This window comes from Phyllopteryx taeniolatus, chromosome 16 (assembly GCF_024500385.1).
Source record: "Phyllopteryx taeniolatus isolate TA_2022b chromosome 16, UOR_Ptae_1.2, whole genome shotgun sequence".
NCBI lineage: Eukaryota > Metazoa > Chordata > Actinopteri > Syngnathiformes > Syngnathidae > Phyllopteryx > Phyllopteryx taeniolatus.
In genome coordinates, this window is record NC_084517.1 from 4,506,410 (window position 1) to 4,524,864 (window position 18,455).

Below are 18,455 nucleotides of genomic sequence, written 5' to 3' on the forward strand. Positions count from 1 at the left end.
CTATTTGTGACCATAAAATAGGGCTAACGAAACTTACCGCAAGCTGTTTTCTCAACATAGAAGTGGGCTGCAATATTGCACGTTTTGTTAGACAGTGCCAGGAAAATAATACAATGCATGAAAGCTGTTGTTTTTGTCGTTTGGAATGTAAACACAGTCGCACGCCGTTGCACTTCTATGGGGACGACGACCTTCCCAACATGGCCGCCACATAGGCGCGTCGATGAACTGGACTGGCGTATCTACTGTTCATATCTATGCCCGTGAAGCCCAATAGAATACGTTGTGTGCAGTCATGTGACTGTTTTGGGTCGGTTGATTGGTCAACTAGAGTTAAACGTCACTCGCGGTTACGTTGTATTGGAGCAAACAACGGCCAATGCGGAAGTCACAGTCTAAACAGATTGCGCGTGAAAAAAATGGATAAATAAACAATAATTGATCAATAAAAGTAGTGAGCAGCGTGTAGATCATTATCAAAGTACCGTTTCTTCTTAACATAAATACTCAAGTAAATGTAAAAAGTATGCTGCATTCAAACTATGCTGACAAGTACAATTTATTAAAAATGCTACTTGAGTAAATGTAACGGAGTAAATGTAGCACATTCCTTCCCACCTCTGGTCAGGAGTTTTATGACATGACGTATCGTATGACTTCATTTTGTTTATGACATGATTTATTGTATTACTTTATATTTAATATGACAAGATGTAAGGTAAGGTATCAGCTTTAAAATGAAATGTATTGTATAGTCATTTTAATGAAATGATGTATAGTCTGACTTCATGTTTTATATTGAGACAAATGAGAGATGTACTTGTGTGTGTGTGTGTGTGTGTGTGTGTGTGTGGTGGTGGTGGTGGGAGGGGTGGGGGGGGTCACATCAGTGTTTGTGTGTGCATGTTGTTTGGACTCTCCACGCAATGAGATGACATCACTGGTGTGCCCCCTCCATTTTTGGGCATGTGCGACGTCACGTCCGGGTGGGCCTTCACCTGGAGTGACATGCTATGTGTTGCGTAACGGCGGAGGAGGAGGAGGAGGAGGAGGAAGAGGAAAAGGAGAAAAAGGAGGCCATCCAAAGGCGTCGTGACACTGACCATCGTGCTAAAAAATAATAAAAGTAATAGTAATACATAATTTCTATTATGACATGATGAGTTCATTTAATGACATGCGCTATAATTAGACATCCTTTTCAATATGACTTAATGTATGGTAGCATTCCATTTTTTACGACATGACGTACAATCTGACAACCTTTAATATTCCGTCATATTTTTTTAAGTGACACGTATTGTATGACATCATTTTCAACATGACATCGTGTACAGTATACAGCATTTTGAAAGTATGTTTAATATGACATGATGTATCGTAGTCTAAGACATTAATTCAATTGCTTTAAAAAAAAAAAGAAAAAGCAATTTTCAATAATAATATGTCCCTTGTCAAATCACGGCGTCTGGCCATCCGTCTGTCCTTGAGTCCGTCTGTTCGTCTGTCTGTCTGTCTGTCTGTCTGTCTGTCTGTCTCGCGAGATGACACTCGGTGGCCTCCTGTCGTGAAAATCACGGCGGCCTGACCCACATAAGGAAGGAGGTTGAAATATTTATGGACGCCAGTGTCCTAATTGGTCAGCCACTGGGAGTGTTCTGGTCCAATCAGAGCGCAGTCAGAGAGGTTAACGTCCGCGGTCGGCCCCGCCGCTGACATTGTTGTTAGCATCATTAGCAGCCACCGCTCTGAGCGCAGAGTCAATCTGTCTAATTGGCGGTGCTTTGGCAACCGTACTCACACACACAGCACAGGCAAATTTGCCCCCCCCCCCCGAGGACAGTGTTTCTCAAATCGCAAAATCATTATGTTAGCCTAAATGCATAATCGCCCAAATCATTTTTGAACATTTTCAGAAATTTGTTTTTAGCAAGCACGTTGCTTTTTTAAAAAATTATTATTGATAATGTGGCGTAAGTTAAAAATAACAAAGGCAAAGTATGTTACTATATATATGGCTAATAATTTGCAAAAAATGACCATGGTTTTTTTTTTTTTTTAAAAGTGGAAATCTGAACTTCTCGCTGTAAGTGAAAATCTGGAAAGAGACCATAAAATGTTTAAAAAATATATATTTTTTTCCCTCTCACACACGCTTTAAACAAATTTAAACTGACATATTTAGACTTAACTTCAACTTGATGACCGACACGCACGCTGACTTCCATGTGTCAACACATCGCAAGGACGCAAACGGGGGACCCCAACACCAACAGCCTACGAAACGAATCCTACACGTTTCAAAACGGAGCTGTCGCCATGGTAGCAGGCGCTGATGCCGACTCTAACCATGGCAACAAACTGACCATGACAAACTGCTCAAGTGCGAGCGACCAATCAGAACCAATCAGCATCCACAGGATGAGGATGATGATGATGATGACGACGACGCTAATGCTAATGCTAATTGTCCCTTACTGCTGTGATGCTTAGGATGAGCATGCAAGCGTCTTTAGCACATTTCACACCATTTCTGGAAATTTGAGAGAGCGAGAGAGAGGCGCGACAGTTATTTACCTGTACCTTTCACACGAAACTCAGCAAAGAGGTACATTGCTGCATCCGCTGTGTGAACGCACAGTACAGTTAATTAGATGACGTCAGCACTAGGATGTAAATACTAGTCAGACAGCGGGACAAGCGGAAGAAGTGATCCAGCATTTATCCACCTGTGCCTTTCACACAGAACCCAGCAAACCGGGACATTCTGCCATGATTATAGTGCAAATTCACACAGCTTGATGCGGAAATGTCCTGTATTCAGATCCTTAGAGAAGTGAAATGGCTGGTACTTATCCCCCTGTGCATTTCACACATAACAGTAACAATAGATTTCAACACAACCTGGCAGGAGAAGTGAGTTTCAAACTGAACACCCTGACCTTGGCTTGCCACCATCCCCTTTCACGCTGCAATCGTCTCACCTCTGATACTACCTCGAAAGCCGGAGAATTTGCGGGTTGACGTCCAAGCACATACCTTGCTGTGCGTACCTTTCACACAGAACACGGACAAGGTGAAATCCGGGAAGAACGTGAAAGGGCCTCGTGTATCGTTTGCACACACACAGCGCACTAATCATTGGACACAGTGTTGACTGACGAAAGTGCCACACACACACGCGACTCTCGGCGCGACGGGGGCGGCGGAGTGCTATGTGGCCGAGCGGCGTCCCGGCATCGAACGAACATTCTGGAAGTGTGCGTGTGTGCGCGTACTCACGCAGGAAGTACTCGGACGGGTCGGCTTGGTGATTGGTGTCCTCGGGGAAGTGGTCGATCTGTTTGCACATGCCCTTGAAGTTTCCTGGGAACGGAAAACAAAACGGGGAAAACGTCAGCGACGACAAAGCCCACGGAAAGTTGGGATTGGCTTTTTCTTTGCCTTTTCTCTTATACCACTGTTGGGTCCTGATTGGCTAGAACGGTCTTACTGCGTGCGCTGTTTTTCGCGCGGCACACACGTGGGCAGTAGGCGGCGACGTGCAAACAACGGTGAGCTGGAGCGCCGCCAAACGGACGCTCATCTCGTTTGGCCGACACCTCCGCCCGTGGCGTTCTTCCCCCGGGCTTTGGTCAGTGAAGGCAACACGGTAGCAGCCACCTGATTTCATTAATCATCATACTGCAATCATTTTTTTTGGGCATGCAATTCTTCTGTTTTTAAGTCTTTCACGAGTCAGCCTACGATGGGAAAATGGATGAATCTGTCACTACTTTTCTTCGAAATGACGCACTGGTATTATAGGATGCATGATTTTATACTTTAAAGGCAGAGAGATACAAACAAAAAAAAGTGCTTTAAATAAGGAATTGCATGTTATTTGGAACTACACCAAAAACATGATTAAAAATTTTTGCCAAATATATAAAATGAGGCTTTGGAATGATGAAAAAAATGTGGAAAATCAAGCCACAAACGCTGTGGGTGTGTCCGCTGAATGTGCTGAAACCACGGCCCACCCGCCAATCAAATACCAGTACTACAACCTGAAAAATGGATGCTACTTCGTCGAGCATATTTCTTATGGCTGCATATAAATATGTATAAAATGTATCCACTTAAAGTCTCCGTTGGCAGAATATATCCCAGTGGGTCGTCGCTGTGCTTTTCTACGTCGCAATAACGAGGCGCTCTAAAGCGGACAAGCGAGCGTGGAACCTCTGTCCGCACACTGGCTGTCAAGTCTGACTCCTCCCCGTCCCGCTGTTCCAGTTTTCTCTCTCTGTGATTTACGTGCACTCATCATTGACAACGAGGCACTCTAAAGTGGCCATGCCAGGCTGAAGCCCTGGTTCACAGTTTGGCAGTGTCTTCATTTTTAAAATATATAACCCCCCCCCCCCCCGCCCCTCTTTTCTTGCTTTCTCTCTTTGAGGTATGCACACTCATGTTCTGACAACAAGGCACTCTAACGGACATAACAGTGGATTTTCTGAAGGGAATACAGTATGTATTTTTGGGGCGTGGGCATTGGTAGGTCGCTTACTGCTAGCTGCTAATAACGGAGGCGCTCAAGTTCTTATATAGTGGGGAAGTGGCGACTTAGGTTGGACTCCAAAGTGTGTGTTGTGGCAACGTTTTAACTACCGCCCCCCACCCCCCAAAAAAAAATATGAGCTCTTTTCAAATTGACATAAATCGGCCGTTTTTTGCAGAGTTTTGCCAATTATTATTTTTTCCACATTAACACATTTACAACAGAAGACAAAGATAATGACGTTCAAACAGACATCCAAAAAATATTGGCTGATTTTTGCAGTTGTTTTTTTTTTTTTTACACATTGGCCCATTACAACATAAGACAAAGATAATCATATTCAAACAAACAACAACAGCAGTTTACCAATTCCGTAAGTTTCAGCATTTCTAAATGTGTATTTTTTTCAACTAACTGGCCGATTAATCGCTTTTCGGAATTTTACTCTCCCAGAATCGAAATTGGCATCGGCCTCCAAAAAAATCCATATCAGTCGGGCCCTAGTTTATTTGGCGTGCATACATTTTTGCCGTGAAGGTCTCTGAAAGGGTGAACTCGTCCTCTAACGAGGAGGGCGGGTGTCGGTTGCCACGGCAACGGGAATTGCGGGGCATGGAAACAGAGGAGGGACCCCCACGGTGACGAGCACATGGACATCGCGGGGGGAATCCACGGCTGTGATCACCACCTGGCAACAATCTCCGCCACGTTTGTAGTTCGGGGTACGTTTGTTTGTTTGTTTTTACATTTTCAAATACGAGCGCACCACTGAAGCAACACACAATTCATTGTGTTGTAGCCCACCCCACCGCCCCCCCACCCCAAAAAAAAAACTCCATCTAGCAGTTGTGTCGCAATAGAAAGAGGAGCTAGGAGGGAGGCCTGAATGTGGGAACGTCAGGAGAGTTTTTGAAGGGCAGAGCGGGATGACGGTGGAGCAAAGCGGGAGTGGGAGGTGGAGCACATCAAGTGTCACATTCAGGCCTCGCTAATCGCTGAGCCGGGAAGAAAAAAAAGAAACAAAAAAAATATATATCGCACACAGCTCAACAGGCCTGCAGGTTTTAAGCACGTCCTCTAAAATCCTGCATTCTCACTGCACTTGAAGTGGACACCATCCAAACCATTAGTGGCTGTTTAAGCAGCCAGTCGGCACTGAAAAACACTATTGGGAGATTAATGTTGGTTTACACACTGGTAAATTTGACACAGAACCCAGCCAAGCAGGATATTGCACTTTTGATACTATTTTGTCATATTCTACATTCATGTGGGGGGGGGGGGGGGGGGGGGGGGGGCTCAGATATTGACAGCATTTTCAGAAGAAGCAGAATATAAGGAGAGGAAACAAATAATACAAATAATTACAAATAAATAAATTATGAATAATAATCAAATTAGAAACAACACCAAAAATAAATGAAAGGATGAATAAGAATTAAAATACAAAGAATAAACACGAATCAAAGAAGTAAAATTGAGAATAAATGAAGGAAGAAATTAAAAAGAAAATACATGATGAAAAGAATATATAAAAAAAGAATAAGAAAAATAAAAGAATTCCTACAGTAAAGAAAAAATAAGCAATAAATGAAAGAATCCATAAAATAAAAAGAAAACAACAAAATGGATAAGTGAAAAAGTACAAGAATCATAACAAAGAAAATAATAAAAAATTATATCATACAAAATGAAGTCAGAGTGGAAAAAAAGTCATAAAAAGTTGAAGAACCATATAAAATACAAAATAAAATGCACAAGAAAATAAAAACATTTCATAAGTTAAATAAAAAGAAACGAATCATAGCAAAGATGACCTACGTGAGGAATAAATAAAAGAACAAATAAAATAAATTTAGAATATAAAATGAAAGAAAACAACAAAAAGGACATGGATGGGTGAATGAAATATCATAAAAAATAAAATAAGAAAAAAATAAGAAAATAAGAAATAATTAAATGAATAAAATAAGAAGAATAACAAATAGTGAAAGAATAAATGCAATGCAAAATAAAACAATACAATACAAAATATATCAAATAAAAATGTACAAGTACAGTGAAGAAAGAAATTTAAGGATAAACGACAGAATGCTGAAAATAAAAATAATAGAATATTGAAAAAAATATATATATACACATCAAAGAAATAACGTGAAAGAATATGTCAAAGAAACAATTGAAAGAATTATTTTTATTAAAAAAGAATAAGAAATTACAAAAATGAACTTTGAAGATCGCTCAAATAAAAAAGTGACAGAATAACGGATACATACAGGGAATACATCAAAGAAAGAAAGAAAATCAAAGAATACAACCATCGAAAGAGAAAAGCGCATTATCTGAGACAATTGAGTGGTCTCGCGACCTCCTTGCCGGACCTTCGCTTCCACTCAAGTGTGTGTTAAATATTGAACGCTGTGCTCGTCCATCACCGCTCCCCCCCCCCCCCTTCCTCGACCACCCACTGTAGTGGGAAAGAACTATGTCCTAACCCTGTGACCCCCACGTCCACTCTTGTCCCTGCAGCCATAAAAAAAACGCACACACGCTGGAGAGGAGGATGATGACGACGACGACGGTGGTGGAGGGGACTGCGTGATTGCGGCCAAAAGTATTGGGACGTGCCCAAAAAGTCCAAAGTGAAGAATATGTGACATTTGGGACTTACTTACAGGCGGTGAATTAAAAGGTGGCGCGCGCACAAACGTATTGGGACGTGAAGGAGAAGTGAAAAGCAAAGACGTCGGACGATAGCAACGGGACGGATACAAAACTACAAAAAAAGTGAGAAGTGGAGAAAATGGGGGCTTTGGACAAAAGTATTGGGACACCGACTGGAAGTAAAAAGTGATGAAAATGTGGAGAGGGCAAGTATGGGAAGTGCAAAAGAAGGTTGTGGAGGTTTTCAAAAGTATTGGGACACAATATCGACACGTGCTGCATCCCAATACTTTTGTCCACTTGAATCGAAAGTGCGGATGTTAGCATTTTACCCCTTCGGTAATATTTCTTTTCGTCTCACTCATTATTTGCAGAGTTGGCATTCTCATCCTCTTTCTGCATACCAAAAAAAAATACAAAATTCAAGGTCTATTTTAATTTATGCCATCATCCAATTACCTCCAAACACCGAGCAACCTCTGCGACCCGACCATTATGCAACACGAGCCACCAGAGACATGACGAATCTGCAGCGGACCGACAGAGGGAGTCGTAAGAAGTGCATTTGAAAAGTAAAGTGAGAAGAGTCACAGGAGGCAGAGAAAAAAAGCGGACTTCCTGTTTGTCACGCGGCATTCGAGCAGGTGGGATGGAAAGAAAGAACGCGTGGATGGAGGAAGGAGACATCCGGGTCGGGCCGGCCCACGCGGCCTGCCGCTGCAATCAAACATGGCCAGACAAAAAGCAGATGCATGATGGGAAAGGTGCTGGTGGGTGATGGATGGGGGAGGGGTGTGTGTGTGTGTGGGGGGGGGGGGGGGGGTCACTGAGCAGCAGTGGGCGCAATTTTCACAAACTTTCCAGCCGGAAGCTAAATGCGTTAGCGTCCGCCGTCTCGCCCGGCCCTCCCCGAACGTCCCTCGGTCCCTACGGCAGCTGTTGCCGTGTGGTCCTCGCTTGGGTTGCCACGGTTACGGCTCGGCGAGGAGGTGGAGACCGCGCGGCGCATCTGCGCCCGGCGAGTGTGACGGCAAGTCGCAACAAGCGGAACCGCACGCAGACACACAAACAAACACTCATTTGTCGACAACGCGAGACGACGTTCACGTTCGCGCAAAAACAAACGACGCACGACACACGAAGAAGATAAACACTAAGAACACGCACACGCTCGAAAAAATCACAACACAACGAGAGGAATCACACACACAAAAAGAAAAAAAAAACACACACAGACTTGCACAAGACGCACACGTGAATAGCACACACGCCTATCAGCACACACACATGAACAACACACATAGACCAGACACACCAAAAAACAAATAGAAACGAACAACAACACAAACAAGAACGGCACACACAAACAACACACACTCGAACAGCACAATCATGAAAAACACGCACGGACAACACGCACATATGAACAAAACACCCAAACAGACAACAAAAATACACACGACACACAAACAACAATACACATGTACAACACACTCATGAACAACGCACACCTGCAGTATTGACACACACACATGAACAGCTCCCGCGTGAGCCACACCAACACACACAAGTGCAAAACACACTCGCGCATGACACACACGTGTATACAATCAGATGAAGAACACACACACATGAACAAGACACAGGCGCGCGCACACACACACGCTTGCTAATGGTGTTCACGCGTGTCCGTTGTACGCCGCCATGGTTTTTAAAAATCCCTTTATCCGGCAATGAAGCACCCTAATGGCCGCATTCATTCTTCTAATCATCACATTCATCTTGATAACGTCCCATTGAGGCGGCCAGGGAAGACCGACCTCCGCCCCCCCCTCCCCCCCCCGACAACCCGCTACCCGTCTCACGCTTCGCCGGCGGCAGCCCATTAAAACATGCTACTTTCAAATTATTCTTATTATTGTTGGGACACAACATTATAGACAGCTCACTTTCACGTCGGTGTTCGGCCCACGTCAATCATTTCAGGCGGCGCCTTCGATTGGGTGTGCACCTCGCTCACTGTTCATTGGTCAGTCTACATGTCAATCATTACATGCATTACGACCTGTTGAGCTGGAATAGACAAATCCCCTTCACCCCACGATTGTGTTAAAAAGTATCTGAAAAGATGGACGTTTTCCCGGCAGCGTAAAAAGCGAACGCCGGGGTCGTCCGCCCTTTTCGGGGCGGCGACAAGCGGACCGCCCAATCAGCGGCATAAGTCACTTCGAGCCACGAGTCGATTAAGAAGTCATGTAAATGTAAATGAAGAAGAGTTAAAGAGGCGGAGAGGACAAAATGGCGTCCTGTTCCACACAGCGGACACTTCATTAGGTACGCCAGCTAATCACATCACATTCGATGACGATGATTATGATGCATTTTGAGAGTTTGGAAGATGCTGAGCAAAGCCACCAATGTAGCTATTGGTTTTATTTTACATATTTTGTTTAGTGGTGTGCCATGAGATTTTTCTAATGAAGAATTCAAATTTTTGGGAAATGTACCTAGCATAATATTTTTGAACATGTTTCTTAAACACACGGTGAAGCGAGCACTTCTATTTTTTCTGTATGTGGAAAACGTTTGGACATCCCTGCCTTGATTCAATCTACAAAGCATTCAAATAGAAAAAGATTTCCATCGCGTGAGATGTGAGGCGCTGCTTTTTCCCCCCGTCCACTCTTTTCCTTATCTTTGAACAAAAAAAAAAAAAAAAAAAAAAACGTCCTCAAAGTTAAGTTTGAAAAGATTCCGCCAGCATGTGAGCTTGTTCCTGAAAAGCGCCGAGCTCAGCACGGGCGCGGACGCGGCTGATAAGCTCAGCGGCCGAGATAACAAACGTCTTTGCGCAAAGACGAACACGGCGGCCACGGAAGACAACCGCGTTCTGCCGATGACGGTTGAGCGTGCGCTTCCCTGTCCTCCCATTGGCCGCCGCCCAACAGAAGAGCGTGACGTCATCCGGCGAGCGAGCGAGCGACTTTGCGGACTCGCTCAGAGGGTATCTTGCCTTTTTTTTTCACCCCGCCCCTTTCCCCGTTTAAAAAAGCACAGATAAGAGTCACGGCGTCAAAGTCACCTTCCTCCATCTTTGCCAATTACCGCACCTTCGCTGAGGTGCAAAAAAACTGCAGCCAAAGCCCAAAGACGGCCGCGCGAAAAAGTCGAGGCTGCGGCTTCGCCTCTGCGGATTACGAGTCGGCGACATTGGTTTCACACTTTCGTGTGACAAAGAGTCTAACATTGGTTGGCAAAACCAAGTCAAGACCACAGCACAGACAGATAAATGGCCGATTAGCGTTAGCGTACCCAACACCGCTCTTGGAACCCCAACAAAAGGGTACTAAAATCACTTCGATGCTTCCGATTGCGGAAATACAAACAAAAAAATGATTGATGGAAACGAGACTTTGGTCAATCGTGCAAATCGATATCGATGAATTACCCTCAAAGGTTTTTGATGTCGCGAGCCTTCGTAGTTTTTTTGTCGATAGAAGCGCAAAAACAAAATTTGGACCATAACCGCTTTTCGAAAAGACAATCTTGGAAGTCGAGATCCATTACTCACCTCGCAAGACAGCCATACCAAAGTCCAGTCCAGTCCGGTTTAACATCACTTTTTGGAATTGGAAACGGCAAACTGAACCAAACGGAAGTACTTGGTGGAAACCAGACTTTTGAGACCCTTTGTACTACACAAGTTTGGTTTGGTTCTGACAAAAGGAGCGCTAATAAGTTCTTTTCGGTCCACTTGACAATGGAAACACCAAATGGAACAAAACCCAACTTCTGAGTGGGAAAAATCGATTCGGTCACTAATTGGACCACAGCTTTCGAAATGCAATCATGCAACGATCATAAAATCAGAGCGAAAAAATGATTTATATTAACTAAATGCCAGAATATTAAGTGAACTCTATTTTTCAGAGAATTTTTCCATTACTTTCTTCCAAGTCAGAAGTTTACATACAGTAAGATTAAAATGACTTTTAAACAATTCGGGGAAACCCACATGATGGTGTCATGTCTGCGGAAGCTTCCGACTTCATCCGAGACACACCTGTGGATGTATTTGAACTCGGCACGCCGAGAACACACTGCTTCTTTGTGTAACATCGTGGGGAAAGTCAAAAGAAACAAGCCAAGAAATCAGGGAGAGAATTGCGGACTTGCACATCCTTGGGTGCAATTTCCAGATGTCTGAAGGTGCCGGGTGCATCTGTTTCAATCATTACATGCAAGTATCAACACCACGGGAATGTCGAGCATATGTGTTTTTGTGGTGTGTATGTAAACTTCTGGTCCAGCACAAGTTTACAACGGCGGCCTGAATGTTGCCTTTCTATGCGCCACCGAAGTAACATTGACCCCCCCCCGATTTTAAGACCCCCACTCCACCTTCGTGGGAAGGACTCATTTGTGGTTATTGATCTCTGCTGGAGCAGGAGGAGGTGGAGAGCTGGTGTGAGTGGGGTCAAAGGGATGAGCGTGCGCGTGTGTGTTGGGGGGGGGGGGGGGGGGGGGGGGACACACATCCAGTATTCAGTGTGGCGCTTCGCTGCGGTTCTTTTTTTTTTTCCTCTCTCGCCCTCTCTCTCTTCTTCTTCTTCTTCTTGCTAATCTTTAATGTAGGAAGAAAACGCCGATGGTTGCAGTGTGGCTGCGTCAAAGCACACACCCCCCCCCCCCCCCCCACCTCCATACCCCCTCCTATCACCTCCACCTCTACCAATACCCCACCCCCATCCCCCGCCGCTGTGGGGACTGTCAATTCAGTGACTGCCCACGTCATCTTGTCCTCCTGCTGCAGGACCTAGCAGAAATGCATGGTGGGAGACCAAAGAGGGGTTGGGGGAAAAAAGGAGACGTGGACTCATCATTTGTATATTGCAAACACACACACACACACACACACACACAGTCTAATGGGGTGAAAGCAACCAAAATGTCCACACAGTAAAAGTGCCTCACTAAAAAAGAAAGACAAGAACATCTCTCTAACATGGACCAGGCCCAATGTCCATACAAGTGCTGCATGCAAAGACAAGAAAGTCCGTAAAGGTAATGAGCCGAGTGGTGTGTGTGTGTGTGTGTGTGTGTGTGTGTGTGTGCGTGTGTGACCTTGCGGCATGTGACAGGTGAGTGAAGGCGCGTGTTGCGGCTTCATACAAACTTGTTGTCCTGCGCAACCGACGACCAAATTACCGAGCGAGGCGTCGCGGTGCAGGACAAAGTCATCAAAAAAATAGCCTCCGTGATGATGTGTTCGCAGGCGCTGGGAATTACGGGGAAACGGGCAAATGTGGAGGGAAAGGGACGTAAACCGGTTTGTAGTGGACGTTGCATTTCAGCTTTCATAGTAAACGTGGGTGAAAGTATTGGGGCGCCGACAGGAAGTGGAAAGCAGAAGGTGAAATGTGGCGTTTTCTGACAGAATTGTTGGGGCATACGGTAAGTATTCCGAGTCGGGACGCATTCAGGAAGTGGAAATGAAAAGGTCCAAGGGGGAGTTTAGGACAAAGGTATCGGCCAACGCGCGGCGGTGTTTCCCACGTGCACGTTTATCTGCAGCGGGCCGCCACTGCGCCACAAATGAATTTCCTCCGCCACTAATAGTCGTTGGCTTTTTTTTTTTTTTTTTTTTTGCTGCATGAAGATTGTGCCGCTGTGCTCCTTCTGCGCATCTCCTCAACATTCCCACTGCTTTCCTTTCTGATGCAATACTGCAAATACCATTCACTCTTCTCGTGTCAGAGGCATCGACATTTCGGACCGCGGTGTGTGTGTGTTTGTGTGTGTGTGTGTGTGTATTTTCGTTTGGGGAACACCGCTCCGATCTGCTTTTGAAAGCAGAAAGTTAAGAAAATATATTGGGACAGTTACGGAACGTGAAAAGGTTATTTGGATAGGTAGTGAAAATTTGGATTCTGGCAAAAGTAATGGGACACCTCCAGGAAGTGCAAAGTGAAGAAAATGTGCCACTTCGGCAAAAATCGGGACATTGGGACATCTGTAGGAAGTTGGGACGTCTGAAGAAAACAATGAGTTGGGCCCAAAGTATTGGGATACTTCAGTTAAGAGTTTGGACAAATGTATTGGGACACCTACAGGAAGTGGAAAAAGTGGAGAAAAATGGAGGTTGGATAAAAGTGACAATGAGGGATTCTGACAAAATGATTGCGAGGAGGACAAAAACATTAGGACGGCGTATCTGTACTTTCGCCCCGTGTACGTGGCTGCTTGGGTCATCCTGGTGATGATGATGACGGGGGATGATGACGTAACGCCGCAGTCACATCCACTCGCGTCCGCGCGGTCATTGCCAGGTGAAAAGCGCGCCCCGCCGCGGCCTCACGCTGCTGTCGCTGCTGCGATCGTGAGCGCCTCGTTGTCCTGGAAAGCGATATGAGCGAGCCACGCTGCTCCTCATTAAAAATTCATCCTCTCACACAGTTCCGATACGCCGGCATGGCGTGCCCCCCCGCCCACCACCCACCCACACACACACACACACACACACACACACTGGGAAGGGGTTAACAGGCACACTAGACTGGAAATTACATCATCATCTTTCTCGCAAAACACTTTCCCCCTCGCCTACACCGGGGAGCGTATGAATTCCGGAAATGGCCCAGATTCCCCCTCTTGCCCGTCAAGTCGTTCCCAGACTCGCGCGACTTCTCGTCGGAATGCTGTTTAACCATCGTCCCGCATGTACAACACTCTCACAGTGACAACCAACAACACTCACGGGATGAATGAAGAATACGCGACGGTACCTCAACTTACGAGCATTGGCAGAGAATTTGCCGATTTTTTTTTGCGTTACGTTTTCTTGGGGCGCTGGGATGGATGAACGGGATTTCCATTCATTTGAATGGGAAAAGGGCATCTGAGGTACTGTACGAATGGTTTTGAGTTCCAAGCGTGGCCACGGAACGAATTCGACTCCTAAGTCAAGGCACCACTATATAACCACATTACACAGATGAAATGATAATTCGCAAGCTCGTGTACACGGGTCAAAAGAGAATCTCTATCATTTCCGATAACAACCCAGACTAAACTCGGCTCCTCTCCGACGTGCAAAGCTTGTCTCTCAGTCAAGATGTATCATTCCAACGTGCTCGGAATTACTGTCTTATTCAATAAATGGAAATCGAACGTGTGTGCGTGTATTCTTTTTCACATGCGGTTTCACACTGCGCTTCCGTGTGTGTGTATTTGTTATTCAATTGATTTCGTCTTCTGTTGTGAGCAAACATTGGCGTGCTGATAAAAGGCTGCGAGTTCAAGTGTCCTGGAGGGTCTCTCTCTCTCTTCTCCATCGCGATTCGGCTCTCTGATTACACGCAACTGAACGGTCGCCACAACGGACGAGTAATTACCGGCGAGCTGGCCTCCGGTCGCAGCTTGGCGGCGTTCCACTTCGGCGGAGGGAAGCCAGCCGGAGGAGAACGATAATCAAGTGGGAATATCAGAGATGCTTTTCATCGGAGGAAAGGTCCTTGGACATGTTCTCATTGGCTGCTTATATATATATATATATATATATATATATATATATATATATATATATATATATATATATATGTATATACATATATATATATATATATATATATATTAAAATCTCTACGTTTTAGTCTGCGCTAGTTGCGGCACTAGGCCTTAGGCTAGACAGTATGCTAGTTGCTACACTAGCGGCTCGTCACTGTTGGCCTGTGCATTGTGTGTTCCTATTGATTTGTTCTCGGCACGCGACAACACAACTGGTGGGAATCAAACGCACGGCCTCAGGACAGAGGGCTACGCCGCTCACACTTCTCCGAAAAAAAAAAGTCAGTCCAGAACCCGACTGATGATGACGGGGTCGTCTTTTTGGGAACGCAGGACCCCAATCCGCTTAGCGTCGAATTGAGCCATGCGTATTTATTACTGCGACGCACGTTTGAAGCGTTGATGGCGCCGGCTCAAACCGGGGGGGGCCGCGCCAACCGTGGTCACGCCCCCTCACCCTCTTATGTAATTTCGACCACTTTGTCCTGCTTTTGAAATCTGTTCCAATTATCTCACAGCTGAAGTTAGCCTACTAATATTTACCACCAAAGATTTTGAATACCAACGTTTCTCTTTAATCTAAACGCTACAGCAATGACGACGTTAATATTCTACTGTGATGGAAGGTTTTGCCTTTAACAATTCAATAGTAAAATAAAGATTTGTTCTTCATATCAATTCATTATAATATTTATTTATAATATTCAATTAATATTTTTTACTCCTGATTGATGAGTCGGTAGTTTTACTCGGGCCCACAACGTTAAGGCTTCCCTCCCAGTGATGAGGACTGGCTAAGTGTGGCGGAAGGTTTAGCCACATCAACACACGTGATGTTGTGGCTAACCACACACGAGTGTGTATTGTGATTCGTTCATTTCATCGATGTATCAATTGATATTCCCACGATCCAATCGATCTGCGTGTGACGAGTTAGCCTTCCGGATGTAAATATTTCCATTGAAATCGTTTCAATTCAGTGGCTGGAAAGCAATTCGGTAACTTTTTAACCCCCAAAAAAATCATCCAGTGTGACTGTGAAATAATAATAATTCATGACAATCGAGTCGATTCTATTTTATTCTATATGAGCCAATATCGTCCTTGAATCTAATCGGAAACCGCGAATCGTGACACGAATCCAATCGGAAACCACGAATCGTGACACCAATCGTTCGGTACTCGCGAATTCACCTATTTGTGAATTTTTTGAAGGAAACTAAACCCCGTTAGTTACAGAAACTCTGCTCATTTGTGTTTTTTTTTTTTTTTTTTTTTTTTGGGGGCCCGATCCACGACTTCGGTCAGGCTCAGTCCCAATCCCCAGCAAATAGCCGGGTTCCACTGTCGTGATTTTGCTCGGGTGTCAGTGCATCTGCATGCTAGTTGAAGTGAACAATATCATCTTTCATGAAATATTGATGGATTTGACAGATGTTATTGCCCTAAACTTTTTCTTTGGGTCTTTTCTTTCGGGCAGATGCGATCTACGAACAATACCTCAGTTGTGGGTAAAAAGCTAAGCGATCTGATCAATGTCCCAAATGCCAAAATCTGAGAACCACGATTTCTGCCAAACCAAGTATCCGGATGTTAATCATTGACATAGAAATCACCAAGATGTGAATCCCCCACATTCGATGGCAGCCATGCAACTTGAATTCATTCGCCTGCTAAATGACATAGCGGAGTTAGCCCACTCTAGTTCTCTGAGGCTTCAAAGTCAGATTTCTACCTGAAGTTACAGGAACCTTCAGTTCTGGAGTGTCTCTGCAGTCCAAACACGCGGCGGCCCTCCAAAAGTTCCCAGTTGTGGTGCACCGTTCTTAACCGACCTAAACTGGGTCTTACCTTCCAGGCAGCAGGTCCTCCAGAGCCCCGAGTGCGTCATGACCTCCTCGTTCTTCTTGCTGGTCTCGTTGTCGTTGCCGCTTTTGCTCCTGCAGACCCCTCGCGAGTAGAGCCAGTAGTCGGTGCCCACCGCGATGGTCATGAGGCTGAAGGCCGCGAAGGCGCCCACCGTGGTCAGCAGCATCTGCACTCCGCGCTCGAACAGGCCCATGTTCCCGCATTCCATGAAAGGGGGACCCCCTTTCCGCTTGATGTACAGGAAGTAAATATTTGACGCCGCGCGGGACCCCAGCCAGGCGGAAAAGCGGGAGGACAGGGACCAGGGACCAGGAGGAGGAGGAGGAGGAAGAGGACGACGACCAGGCGCCAGGAGCCTTATGGTTGCGTTTGGATGAGGACCAGTTAGCAGAGAAAAAAAAAAAAAAAAAAAAAACAGACGATCAGGACGGGAAAAGGATGGAAATCCTCTCGCTCGTCTTTTTCAGTTTTTCTTGAATTCAAAAAAAAAAAAAGCAGTGGGAGCTGCCAACGTGTTTGTCCTCTTACACGCACGTCAATTAATCACCGTTGGAATCAAATGCTGCACCTTGCAAGCCCTCGAAACGTAAACACACACCAAAAAAAAAAAACAGCTCAATCAAAGCAGAAACGCATTCATTGCATGGGAGGACAATACTGGATTCGTTTTCCCTTTTTTTCCCTAAAAATTCCAAGTCTTCCCAGGCCCGATTTCCACGTAAAATAATAAAATAAAAAGTTCAATCAAAGCAAAAATGCATTCATTGCATAGGCCAAAATAACACGAAGAATCGAGAAAAAGAAAAGTCATTTCAATCGGACGATTTCCCTTTTGTCCTAAAATTCTGGTCCTCCGTTTCCATATGGAGCCCTAGAGCCGGGACCGGGCTTCTTTCCGCCGGGAATGGGGGTCTGCGGTCCCCACGCGGGGATCCGGAGGCAGCGGGGGGGCGTCCGGCCAGCCAAGCCGACCATCACTCGACATGCGGCGGGCGGGAGGAGGGCGACGAGTCCTCTCCTTGATCCCTCTCCGGCTGGATGATCCCAAAGCCCACCGCGCAGAAGGAGCCGGTTGTCGTCACCCCCCCACCCCTTGGTGCGTGCTGGGGATGCGCATGGATGCCCCCTCTTCTTCTTCTTCTTCTTCTTCTTCTTGGGTTGAAGATGTCACGATGGAGAACACATGGATGCTCGTCGGTGTGCGACCCGAGCTTTAAAGAGGCCCACGTGCGTGCGTGAGCGCGCGCGCGCGCTGCAGCAGCAATGGTGGCAACGCGAAGATGTTACAGCAACATTTTTAATTGGCTTTGCGCGAGCGGAGGGGGGGGGGGGGGGTCGTCACTCCATCTCTTTTTTTCTCTCGCTCTCCTCTTTCCCTCCCACGGTCGAGATGGCGCATAATAAATCTGACTGCTACTTTCGTTTTTTTAGTTGCAAGTGCGAGACGACTTGGAAGCGAGCTGGGGGGGAGAGGGGGGGGAGATGAACTAACAAATGTCGACATGTTTGATATGAATATGGGGGGGAAAAAAAGTGTTCATTAGCACAGAAAGGAAGCCAATCCAAATGACAGCGTGGTGCTGAAAGGACAGCGACGTCTTCAGCGGGACTCTGGCGCCATCTAGTCGACAAGCATGCTCATTACACGCATTCTTTTTAATCGGAGCTTGTAGTTTTCTTTCAATGATAGTTGGATAACGTCTTTTTAATGGTAGGCACTTATTCTTTAAAAAAAAAAAATAAATAAACATTTTCTAATGATGGATTCTTTTCAAAAGCAGGTGTTCAAAAGCACTGAAACTCAAGTTTGATCCTT

The 18,455-nt window shown here is 45.5% G+C and overlaps 1 protein-coding gene across 1 annotated transcript in view; it reads right to left on the reverse strand.

Moving 5' to 3' along the window:
• cacng2a (calcium channel, voltage-dependent, gamma subunit 2a) overlaps positions 1-17,902 on the reverse strand; it is a 32,622-nt gene extending 14,720 nt beyond the window's left edge. Inside the window, exons 1-2 of the mRNA XM_061748232.1 lie at positions 16,622-17,902; positions 3,283-3,366 (exon numbers count right to left, since the gene is read on the reverse strand). Coding sequence (XP_061604216.1) covers positions 3,283-3,366; positions 16,622-16,847 — 310 coding nt within the window. The 5' untranslated portion in view covers positions 16,848-17,902. The remainder of the gene's footprint in view (positions 1-3,282; positions 3,367-16,621) is intronic.
• Between the last annotated feature and the right edge of the window lie 553 nt (positions 17,903-18,455).